Here is a 13,612-nt window from a genome sequence, read left to right as displayed (position 1 = left end):
TGGATGTTCTGGGTTATATTAGCTGTGATTCTTGGACATTTTCTTTGCAGCCAATGGCTGTAAGATTGAAAATAATCTTTCTTAGGTGATTTTTTGTTTCAGGGACTGAATTGCTGCATAGGGCAGTCATTGCTGACAGCAATTAACAAGTAAAAAATGAACTTCGTGTTTTCTGTACAGTGTATAATCAAGGCTACCGAAAACAGATCCATCTTTCGGTGGTCTCGGCATAATGCTGTATGAGCCGCGGCTCATGAAGCTTTAACCATGGCCCAGTGATGGCCTGGCCTTTGTCGTTGCCAGATGCACGATTATGGCTGACTTTAACCTTAAATAAAATAAAAACTACTGATGAGGCTAGAGGGCTGCAATTTGGTGTGTTTGATGATTGGAGGGTGGATGATCAACATAACAATTTGCAGCCCTCTAGCCTCGGTAGATTTTAAGATCTGAGGGCGGACAGAAAAAAGCACAGAGAGAAAAAAGTTTGGACAGAAAAAGTGCTGACATAAAAAGTGCGGCCGGACAGACAAAGCCGACACAATAGCTTCCTTCCCCAGAAAACCAAAAAACCTTCAGACGAAGAAGCCATTACAGAAACAGCCATGAATTCTTTGTACATCCCGAAGACACAAAAATATAAAAACAACAATAAAAAATCTCTGGAAAACCAATTTATCAGCTGTTTATTCCAACAACACTCTCCTATTTATTTGGCAAAACGCTTATTCTGTAGAGAGAGAGAGAGAGAGACACACTTACACATCAAAGGGCTTAATCTGGAGCAAATCACTTGGAAAAATCCTAACTTCCTGTATTGCAAAGCGTTTCACCATACATAAACATTACAATTTTTTTTTTTTTTTTTTATGTACATTACTTCGCCCCCAGGCTGCTGTGATGGAAATCGACACAAACATTCCATTATGATATTTGAAAGATCAAAGGGACTATTTTTCCATTTTTGATGAGGCCTCGTCCATCACCCATGCAAGATGCAAATCTGTATTAGCTATTCCGCACTTGATCAAATTTCCTAGAGTTTGTAATGTAATGTCGTGTGATGTTTGAATTTGATTCTCTCCTTTGTGAAAATAAGACAGAGAGGAAGAAAGAAAAATAAATAAAGGAACTATGACAAATTATCACAAAATTTTCTTATATTATTTTCTACCACCTCGATTTCTTTATTAATCTACAAATGGAATGGAAGATAGATTTTAGGCCAAAATGCCAAGCACCGGGGCCTTTGAGGTCATTCAGCGCTGGAAAGGAAACTGACAGTAAAAGTTTGAAAGGCGTGACGGGAGGAAAACCTCAAAGCAGTTGCACTATGAATCATTTGTTAAAGAGAATATGAAAGGAGGTACGGTAAATGGAATGAAAGCGGTTGCAGGTAGGAGCCGAAGGGGATACATAAAAGAATAGTTTCTACACTTACCAGATGTTTTAGGTAACTGACTCAATTACTTATCTCTATTTCCAATACTTCCCTTGTCTATGTAAATGTGGTACAGACATTATCATCACCTGTTTACCAAACCAACATCTTCTTCTGTAACAAATGTACTCAACACGGACCCCTTTTTGTATAGCTGACGTGACAGGTATTCAAATACGTATTCTCAATGCTTACTGTAACTATTTTATGTAATGATGTGACTGACAGTGAAATTGTTATCCACATTCTCAATCATTAACCCTTTATGCATCCAACTCCTGTAACTGACATATACGTTTTATCTGGTACTGAAATATGTATTTCAAACACTTACCATACATATTTTATGTAACGATGTAACTAACGGAAGTTCAAGCGAAGATGCAATGCGTTACTACCCTAATACAATTCAACTTGTATTTTAATAATTTTCTTACATTTCTATTTATTTATTGATTTGTTAATTTATCTGTTTTTCCAGTAACTGATCTTCTCTTTCTGCATTTCCCTCTTACCTTCTGTTACTTATTTCAGAAGAACACTGTAATATTCTTTAGGGGCTTCTTGAATTTCAGGTCAATGGCCCCATGTGGTGGGCATGTTCCATATGAATAAGGGTTCATTGTCTGAATAATAATAATAATAATAATAATAATAATAATAATAATAATAATAATAACACCAAAACTGTTATCCACACTCTCAACCATTAACCCTTTAAGCATCCAACCACTGTAGCTGACATGCACGTTTTACCTGAACAGGCAACGTTTACCGTCTTCGTAGCCAACGCAGACGATACAAAACTTACAGTCACCTGCATCTTCAACACTCACCTTTCTTTATGTAACCGACGTAGCTGACGCAAAAGTTCTGAGATTCGTTGCAGTGCTGCTCGTACCCGACGCCATCTTCGCACCCGCTGTCACGAAGGCTCGTACACTTGATGCAGCGGAGGCCAGACACTGCAAACGGAGAGGAGTGGTGGTCAGAACTTGTGGTGAGACAGGAATCAGAAAGTTTTAGATGTTAAGTCACGACAGGAACTCATAGAGCAGAATGCCTGTGTTGGTTAGTTCAAAACAAATACCCCTAAGAGTACAAAGTTTAAATTTCTAGATCTAAATGACTACCCAAGAGATCAGAAAGTTGTTGAGTCAAAACAATGAATCACAAGGCAGAAAATTGACCTGTCAAGTCAAACCTCTGATTAATTCAAAATCACAAAGTTGTACTGGTTAAATGAAAAATATGACTCAGAGATCAAGAAGAGTATTTTGGGCTAGTTACATCAAAACAATCTCTCAGAGATCAGAAAGTTAAAATGGTTATTGGTCAAGTTTAAAATATCACTCAAGGGATGAGAACTTGTACTGGTTAAGCTACTGAGTGAAACCTTTCAAACAAATTCTAGGTTAAACCTTTAAAAAAACTACCAGGTTAAGCCTTTCAATCAGTTACTAACAGATCAAAAGGTGGTGGTTAATCCTATTAAATACCTATAAGATCAGAAACTTTTAAAAGTCTAAAAAATTACTCAAAACATCAGAATATTATGCTGATTAAGTCTATGTAATCACTCAAAGATCAGAGAGCTGTAATACTCTATCCAAACTATAATACCAAGTCCAAATATTGATTCATTCAGAAAGACTAGGTTTCCAAAGACTGTTTTTCATAGGAATAATTACAAAATAGAAATAGTGAATTTGTATCAGTTATACTGAGGAATGGGTAAAGCTATTCCTAATTACTACTTGGTTGATAAGAGAATGGAAACAGGAAGTAGTTTGAGATTTGTTCTGTTGGGTAGGTTAGCTTAGGCTAGGTTAGGTTAGGTTAAAAAACATAACTATAAAAAAGTATGTGTTAAAGGGTTAATGCAGATGAAAAAAATGGATTTGGTTTAAGAGAAGATACTGGTGGATAATAAGTCATTGATAAACTATATAATTTAGAAGTTTTGGGAGAAAGAACAGTGGAGAAATATAATATACTGTCCAAGAAGACTTTTGTGTAACAATATTCGTAGGCGCTAACGCGCTGCAATTTTTCAAAATATGACAGTGACTGTATATGTCAGGTCAAAAACCTGTTCATATGTCAGGTCAGAAACCTGTTCATATGTCAGGTCAGAAACCTGTTCATATGTCAGGTCAGAAACCTGTTCATATGCCAGGTCAGAAACCTGTTCATATGTCAGGTCAGAAACCTGTTCATATGCCAGGTCAGAAACCTGTTCATATGTCAGTCAGGTCAGAAACCTGTTCAGGTCAGAAACCTGTTCATATGCCAGGTCAGAAACCTGTTCATATGTCAGGTCAAGAACCTGTTCATATTGTCACAGGCCATGTTACAAAAACATGTTGGGACACAATTTTCGACTATAATAGAGAACCATGTGTGACAAGGGCTTTTGTTCGGTTTTTGTGAGAGAGAGAGAGAGAGAGAGAGAGAGACTACCGACCCGTGCTAATACACCCTCAGAATTTTATATTTCCATACAAAAGTACAGCCAACCTCGACGTCCTTTGTAGCATCCTAACTCCACAAAAGTCATGAATAAAATTAAACTTCCGCTCGGGGACCGAATAATGATCCGGCAACTACAAATACCTTCATGAAAGGTGTGTCCAGTGGCTGGGGAGAGAGAGAGAGAGAGAGAGAGAGAGAGAGAGAGAGAGAGAGAGAGAGAGAGAGAGAGAGAGAGAGATGTACGTTAATGCAACTCAAACGAGACGCGAAAAAGCCAAATGGTTACAGGCTTTTTTCATCTCTCACTCATGTGTGTAATTGAATTGCAAATGGGTCTGTCCTTTCCGACCCGCCAAAAATGTGTTTGTTTACTTTTGCTGGACATTCCTGTTTGCCCCTCTTTCGCTTTGTCTTTCTCTTCTCTCCCCTACTTTTGTCTTGACACATACATACATACACACACACACACATGTATAACTGTAAATTCATCTAATTATGTTCTTCCTATCTTAACCGACACTGCTCATTCCTGCGTGTCCTGCTAGTCTGCACTGTAACACTGTCTCAGAAATTCTGAGTAGTGTTATGATCTAATAACTACTGAAATCTCACTGTTAATACCACTTCTTAACTGCTCAAATACCATTCTTAAAAGTTACTTTTACAGTCCACTGGAATCTGGAATCTTTCCCTTAACAAGGGATACCTTACACAACTGGGTCAGCTAGCTGATCATTATTACTACCATGCCTCAGCCACCTCACTGTTAATACCACCTCTTCACATTCTTAGAAGTTGCTTCTACAAGCATTCTCTAATTTACACGCCTTTTAAACGTATTTCCGCATCGTTTTCCTACATTCAACAACATCACTTCAGCACTTCACAGTTCACTTCACAGTGCACAGTTCACGGACAAACACGCGACATTAACCGTCATACAAACTCAGTCTCTCATGTACATCAAAAAGGAATGTTTGTTGACCCGAAGGCCTGGAGGCAGGTTTTAATCACGACGGCAATAAATAATACGTCGCTTCATTTTCTACATGTGATTAGAAGTGAACGCAATCCTCTTCATCTCGATTTTAACAAAGGTGTTTAAAAAGAGCTTTCGTCCTTTGACTGTCGCAGCATTCGACTCGTGTCACTGGGCAATGATCGTACGATGGATCTGAAGCCAGTGGTGCATAATTGTCTTCAGGCTGAGTTAGCTGATATATATATACCTGAAAGGAATATGTATAATTATATATATATATATATATATATATATATATATATATATATATATATATATATATATATATATGTGTGTGTGTGTGTGTAATTGAACCTTATCTCCCTTCTCCCTTAAAAGAATTATTTGTCCTTCCAATTCCACTCAAATGTTTTGGGATGAAGTTGCCACCCCCGTACACTTCTCTAACTTGGACTGTGACCAACTATACCCTTCTGACTAATGTAATAACATATATATATATATATGTATATATATATTATATGTACTTTGACAGGAATAAAAGAGAAGAAGCATAAAGGAAAAACGACTAAAAAAAAAATGAGAGAGAGAGAGAGAGAGAGAGAGAGAGAGAGACTGGCAGAAGACCAGGTTGAGAAGAGGCCCAGATTGTTTGAGATAGGAAGAGCCTCTGATGATGGGAGAGAGATGACAGAGATTGTAGATAGGGAACATAGGATTTGGGGTTTTAGTACAAAGGAGAAGGTGGGGTGGGGAGGCATTCCTGTATTGATGGTGGAGAGGATGATTTGTGTGTATTATTGCAAATTCACAATCCCGTGAATATGTTTATAAAATACAAAATCCACATTTGGTAATGTATTTACAAATGATAAAATAAATTCAGGAGAGATGGGAAATGACAGTCTTGGTTATGAGGACTTAAAAGGAGTAAACAATAAGCATTCTTTACAAAAATGATGAAGGGAACAGATGCTTTGCAGACATAGCTGGGAATGGGACCACAGAATCAACTGGGGGAGCTTTACAAGAACCATAATGTCAATGGATTTCGAGGGGGCCGTCATCAACATGGGAACTCGATGGAAGGTAATAAGTCGTTTACAACAGAAGATAGCTTTATCAACAGACTTATTTGTTCTACTTATATCAAAAAAAAATTTTAAGGTATACCACAAGTCACCCTGATACTGCCGCTACCTCTGCCTCTCCCGCCCAGGTGGGTTGCAAACAGCTGACTCCGGTGCAGGCGCCTATGCTGGTTTGAGAAGAGGAGGCTGTAAACAACCGTGTCACCTGAGGAGATGCGATTCCTGTTGGCTTGTTTGGAGATGATTTATTGTTTATTAGTTTGTTTTTATTACTTATTTTATTATTATTATTATTATTATTATTATTATTATTATTATTATTATTATTATTATTATTATTATTATTATTCGTAGAACGTTCTAAATATGAAGCTGATTACAGGAATTATACAGACACTATAATCTCTCTCTCTCTCTCTCTCTCTCTCTCTCTCTCTCTCTCTCTCTCTTTACTTTTACTATTATTAAAACGTTCCAAAGATAAAGTAATAGGAATCATATAAATCTCTCTCTCTCTCTCTCTCTCTCTCTCTCTCTCTCTCTCTCTCTCTCTCTCTCTCTCTCTCATCTTGACCAACACACCTTTCTCTAACCCTCCCAACACATTCCATAAATTCTCGCCTCTGAATAAAAAAAAACCCGTGGAAAAACTAGCCAGTTTCCCCAGACACATAAAACACGTTACAGCACAGGTATGAATACATAATTCTTCCAACTGTTAAATCCGGAGAAATCTCATTGAAGTCGACAGCAGAGACTTGAGACTTGGATACACGATCCATAGGGAGGGAGAAACTTTGAGACTCAAAATGTCTTATATTCCGTCTTCCATATTCCTTTAGGGAGTTGATAGTGAAACTGAAAAAGGGATTTTTTTTTTTCAATGCTTCCATCAAAAGTATTGGACACGTGGATGGTCTGGGAACAATACTTCAAGGGGGGTGGAGATGTGGAGATATATTTCTTCTTTGAGGATGTTCATATATTCCAGAGAGATTTTTGGTCGAAATGTTGTTCTTACTAGTGAGATTTTTAGAAAGAATTTTATTCCTACTGTCATTACTGATGCTTGTACTGCTAATACTACTGCTATTACTTATACTCATCACAGGAATGAACAGTACACAAAGTTATGAATATATATTTTTCCTTTAAATACATTCTAGTGACATTTTTTGTCAGAATGTTATTCCTACTGTCATTACTGATACTAGTATTGCTAATACTACTACTAAAACTACTGCTATTAATTATAATAATGATAGGAACACACGGTACATAAAGTTATGAAGATATATTTCCTTTTAAATATATTCTAGTAAGATTTGAGTACTATCATTATTCCAACTGTCATTACTGATACTAGTTCTGTTAATACTACTACTAAAGATACTGCTATTACTCAGAATACTGACAGGAACACACAGCACAAAAGCATACCTCTGACAGGCTACGAAAACTCAGGTCAGACCTCAGCTTCTCTGGGAAAAATCACCAAGTCTTCACAACAGCACCACCACCTGGACTGGGTCACTTCAAACCGACGATCTCACGAAATTCCGTTCATCCGTTCTGGAGATCTGTTCTCAACACGTAGACACAAGGCAGAGCTTTGCGTTCTCCCAGCTTTACAGACAACGCCCTACTTAGGAACATTCGACTTATGAACATTCAGAGAAAAGTTCAAGTTTTGTTTTGTGAACCTCTTCTGTACATGTAGTACTGTATGGACAGTGTATTGTGCTTTAGGATGAAAAAACGTACAGTTTTGTATTGATTATACATTGTACTGTACTTAAATAGGCGTTAAGAGTACAGTAACCAACTTGCGAACAGTTCAAAAGCTGTTTCTAAGTAGGGGGTTGTCTGTAGTCACTAAGCCACTGACCTTCTGATCAACAAACCTGAGCAAATTTAGACTGATAGTACTTACACTGATGACCACTGATAAATGGCAAACGCCTTTACCAATGAGCACCCACACGGTAGGGGTATGACACTAGTGACCTCATCTTTGCTTAGACTCACAAGGCAGTACCCTGGGGTCACTTCCCTTTAGAGAAGACAGATACCACAAAATGCTTACATAGCACACTTTGGAATTCTCTCCATTTTTGTTTTCCTTGTTTCCCATAATCTCCCTTCTTCAACGAGGCTGTTCTATTGCTTCCTAATGCCTTGGGCATTCACTCCCACTGGGAGCAGAGTTAACAAGACCTTGACCCTCAAGACTTGTTGCAGATCTTTGAAGCTAAACTCTGAGGTAAGTTCTACAGAACAATTCGTGATACAATGAAGAACAGATTTGACAGGATTTTAACAAGTTCATGGACTATACCTCATCTTGAAGTACTTGTGAGCATAAAATCTGAAATAATAAGTGGTTTAGAAGGACAGAGAATGCAGGAGAAGTCAGGTGGCGTTGCAGACCACAGCCATTGTGGAATGACCAGAGAAAGTTTCACGAAAGCACAGAAGTCCATCAAATTGCTTTACCAGAAGGAGAAATAGCCCTTGGAGAGTCATCAGAGAGGAAGGCTAATCTAAAAGACTGAAGTCAAATGAGTGGGGTTATCAAGACAGACACTTCAGAGGGTTAAACAAAAACACAAAGGCAATTTAAGTTACTTTAATCTGAATGATAAATCACTGCAGTACATCAATTCTACAGTTGTTAACTTACCAATTCTCAGGAATTCAGAGCAGATACAAAAGAAAAAAATGCCAATAATATTTTTCAAAAAAGGACGAAAGACTCAGAGAAATACAGGTAAATGGATCTCTCTCTCTCTCTCTCTCTCTCTCTCTCTCTCTCTCTCTCTCTCTCTCTCTCTCTCTCTCTCTCTCTCTCTACATACATAACATCTTTATTCTTTCAAGTAATACCTTCATTCAAGTCCCACAGTAACTGACTATTTGGTACGTCCCACCTACACCCAAACAGAATTACGTAAGCAGCGCACTTCCTGGGGCAAGATTCGAACCCAAGCAGATTAGGGTTGATACATGGGAGACAGTGACTTAATGGGCTCTTGATACGCAGTCACATTTAAAGTTTAATAATAATAATAATAATAATAATAATAATAATAATGGTCTTTTTCTTGATTTAACAGTCAAAAGTGTAAATGTTGCAGTAACTAGTTCTGATTTTATATAGAGCCAACCCTGGAAGTAAAATATAATAACTATTAATATAATTCTATTATCAATAATTATTAACATCATTCTAAACTCAAAAAAGAGGCGTAACTTCAAAACCATCACTGGAAAAAAATGGAGTAATCTGTATTTCCCGTTATCACAAAGGCCATCGTTTACTCTGTTATTTTTCAGGCTTCAAAAACAAATAAAATCCTTCGTCTCTTGCAGAGCAACAAATGCAAATGAACAATGAGCAAATTTGCAAGTTTATGGTCGGAGAGCTCAAAGTAAAAACAAAAAGCCTGACAAAGATTTGTTTTATGCATTTAGAAAAATCATTTCTCTTTGATGTGGTACTGGGCTTTCTGAATCCCACACAGCATCTCGTTGCGAAGGAAATTTTCAGTTCACGTCTTCCTGGATTCCTTTAAGCTTTCCAAAAATACCTTTATGTCTTCTTACCATCCTTTTTAACCTTTCCATAAAATGCCAGACCACCCGTTCGCATTACCCGCATCGCCAATACCCGTGTACCTCTGCGCTACGCGGGCATACGAAACACGAAAACAAGGAATTATGAATCAGTCCTCTGAGCGATCTTTGCAAGACTATCGCGTTTGGTTTGACTTCAAAACCTTGCAGGCCGGTTGGGTTTGAGCCGAAAGTTTTCTCTTGGGAAATCTAGCATTTGCATAACTCTTTAAAGCAACCTGGATCTGTTAATGTTCCGTGAGAGAGCTTTTAGAATGCCATTACGTCCGGCCGGGGAAAAACTCGGATGTACCCTGCAGCTGAATGGGGCTTAAATGCCAATTACAAACTTTACAGCAGCGTCAAAATTCCCGGCATGAAAAAGTAAATGAATATGTATGTGTTTGAGTAGAATATATTTTTTTTTTGAGGTAGGACCGCGTTCAAAATTCTCTCTGAGAGTTGGTGCAATGATTAAAGTTGTGTTGTCAACTTTGCTATTTCAGCTATTGCTAAGATATTTCTTTGTTGATTTGCTTTGTCATAAACACATACACATACATACAAACACACACATGTATATATATGTATATATAAAATTATCATGTATATATATGTTTTTCAAATTATCAATTTAGTTTTTTCAAAACAAATGATCTTTAGCTTGTTAATAAAATAAAATATGTATAATAATAATAATAATAATAATAATAATAATAATAATAATAATAATAATAATAATAATAATGAAATGACTATCACTATGTTCAGAATCAATACAAACGAATGTTCCAGATCTATCAATATGCCCGTCACGCCATCTGGAGGCGAGTGGTGCTCCTTTTTGACAACAAAGATGCTGCCCATTACAGGGTTATTTTCTGTAGTAAGGGTTGTTATTTTGGGGAAGGGGAGGAGAGGAGTTGGGCCGGAGTGGGTCGTTCTAGGGGTAAAAGTATAAGTATATATATATTCACATATATATCCAGTCAGTTAGTTTGGAGATGTCATTGATTCTAGGTGCAAATCTCTCTCTCTCTCTCTCTCTCTCTCTCTCTCTCTCTCTCTCTCTCTCTCTCTCTCTCTCTCTCTCTCTCTCTCTCTCCTTTCCAACCTACGTTTCCAGTCCTTGTTTCAGTCAGACTCAAGCACAAAACGTGACATAACACAACATATACATAACATAACGTATACATGACACGGCAGTACGCAAGTACACTCATACATAATACATAACAAGCCAAGTATACATGACACGGAAGTACACTAGTACACTCACACATATACATAACAGAGTCACAGTTGCGAGACTCACCAAGAAAAAGAAAAAAATTCAACTGCAGGGGAAGACCTGTCAGTCATGAATCCGAAAGTCAACGAACCAAGGCTTCGTTAATTCTCTCTCTCTCTCTCTCTCTCTCTCTCTCTCTCTCTCTCTCTCTCTCTCTCTCTCTCTCTCTCTGTGTGTGTCTTCAGACTTCCTTCCTCTCCTCCAAAGGTCTTATAATAATCCTTTTGAAGTGTCTAATGCCTGTTTCGTAAGAGGGGGCGCTGGGGAGAATGTGTGTATGTGTGTGTGTGTGTGTGTATATATATATATATATATAGAGAGAGAGAGAGAGAGAGAGAGAGAGAGAGAGAGAGAGAGAGAGAGAGAGAGAGAGAGAGAGAGAGAGAGAGAGTCCATTTATATATGCCAGATAGTAAAGTATATATTTTAATATATATATATATATATATATATATATATATATATATATATATATATATATATATATATATATATATATCACTATACAAATTCACCTTCCAAAACGACAAAAAACGAAAGATGAACTCTTTGAAAACAAAATAACAAAAAGAATTATATATCACACTTCAAAAACCATCTCTTTGGTGAAAATATCTGAAAAAATGACCAAATTCAAAACCCGAAAATTATCTTTTGAGAAAAGGAACGAAGAGATAGGACTTTCCAAAAAAAAAAAAAAAAAAAAAAGGGTCCCCAAAAAAAAAGGTTGAAAAGATGGAAAACAAAGTCACTAATGGGAGCGCCATCGATCCTATCCCTTCCCCCTCCCTCCCAGCCTTCATGACAATCACCCCCTCCCCCACCCCCACCTCTTTCTTTGTCAGCTGATGAGGAAAGAGAAGAGGAAAAACCAGCAAAGAATATTATTATTATTATTATTATTATTATTATTATTATTATTATTATTATTATTATTATTCACAAGCCCACCACCAAAGGGGCCACTGACTTGAAATTCAAGAAGCTTCCAGAGAATATTAAGGTGCTCATTTGGAAGAAGTAACAGAAAGATGGGATCATTTATTAGCAAAACATATAAATCAACAAATAAATGAAGGAATAAAAATGTAAGTGAATAATTTAAACTGCAAGGAGAATTGTATTAGGGTTGTAATGCATTGCATCTTCGCTTGAACTTCTGAAGAAGTTCCAATAGCAAGACATCCTCAGTAGCGAGGCTGTTCCCCAGTCCAAAGGTGTGAGGAGGAATAAACGACCTCTGGAACTTTGGAGAAGTTAGACAGCGAAGCAGAACATTTACAGAACATTGGTGTTTCTGGTGTTCAGGAATAGGAACGAATTAGGAATGATAATTGCCAATTCTTTCGCCTGGCCAAATTCATTATCCTCCACTGCATTAACGACGATGAATCGCTTGAAACAATTCCCAATTCCCCTTCCGACAATCCACGAGCCCATTACAGTCAGTTAGAGTCATTAACCCACTCCGCAGGGAGGATTGATTTGACCTCTAATCCAGGTCGTGTTGACCTGAGCTTAGAGGATCAAAGTGGGAGAGAGATTATGAGGTCACACGATTCTCAGAATGAGATCAGGTCGATTACGAGATTATCTGGACGAAATAACCAGTGAAATTGAAAGGCTTTAGGGTGAGATAATGAATGAAATGGCTTTTGGAATGAGAGAGTGAATAGTGAATAGTTTAACCAGAAAGGCCTTTGGAATCAGATAGTGAATAAAAGGCCTTTGGAATCAGAAAGTGAATAAAAGGCCTTTTGGAAATGGGAAAGTGAATAAAAGGTTTTGGAATGAGTGAAAATGGCTTTGGAAAAATGCGATTACAAAAGGAAAAGAAAAGATGAAAAAATTAGAAAATGCTTCTCGGAAAAATGAAGGAAAGGATCAGGAACTGTAAAAGAACTTCTGTGACTGGAAAAGAACTTTTAGAACGGAATTCAATAGACAGTTTAGTCCAAAGGCCAAGCACTGGGACCCATGAGGTCATTCATTGCTGGAAAGGAAATTGAGAGGAGGTAGGATTGAAAGGTGTAACAGGAGGAAAACCTCTTAGTTGCAATAATTGTTCGGAGAGGGTTGAGGATAGCAAGACGGAAGAAAGAGAATGAGAAAGGAGGTAGAGTAAAAGGAATGAAAGGGGTTGCAACTCGGGGCCGAAGGGACGTTGCAAAGAACCTTTAGCAATGCCTACAGTGTACCCCGTGAGGTACACTGGCGCCACTACGCTCCCAAGGGAGAGAACTTTTAGAGATTAGGAAAACGGTAGACGAGGCAGGAAGAGAAGATTAAAAATGCTTGAAGGGGAACAGGCAACTGGAAGAGTAATGCGCTGAAATGGAAGAGGGAGATTAAAGACTGGAAAATGAGAGCAAACTGAGAGATGAATAATTGAAATGGAAAATGGCTCGCTAAAGAGGATGGATTTGAAGTATTCATACATATTAACTAAAGCGAATACACTCGCATCTCACTCTCTGATCTCCGGGTTGTCAAGCAAAGCACTGGGGCGCTTCCAGTGATGAGTGGGAGCTAGAGTGTCTGGACAGCAAAGTACAAGAGGGGTTATACAGCAAGATTAACAAAATAAAAGTAGGGACGGGGGTAAATTAAAAGGCTACGAAGTGAGTGTAGCTAGGGGGCAGAATGGATGATGCAAACACCCCTTCAGTGTAATGCCTACAGTGCATCACTTGAGCATACTTATATACATACATTTG

General features: G+C 37.7%; 1 protein-coding gene across 1 annotated transcript in view; it reads right to left on the bottom strand.

The window, feature by feature from the left end:
• LOC136856333 (uncharacterized) overlaps nt 1-13,612 on the bottom strand; it is a 39,280-nt gene that overhangs the window by 9,539 nt on the left and 16,129 nt on the right. Inside the window, exon 3 of the mRNA XM_067134089.1 lies at nt 2,278-2,406. Coding sequence (XP_066990190.1) covers nt 2,278-2,406 — 129 coding nt within the window. The remainder of the gene's footprint in view (nt 1-2,277; nt 2,407-13,612) is intronic.

This window comes from Macrobrachium rosenbergii, chromosome 35, assembly GCF_040412425.1.
Source record: "Macrobrachium rosenbergii isolate ZJJX-2024 chromosome 35, ASM4041242v1, whole genome shotgun sequence".
NCBI lineage: Eukaryota > Metazoa > Arthropoda > Malacostraca > Decapoda > Palaemonidae > Macrobrachium > Macrobrachium rosenbergii.
The sequence above is the reverse complement of the archived record's forward strand: the minus strand, read 5'-3'. Positions and strand labels throughout refer to the sequence as shown.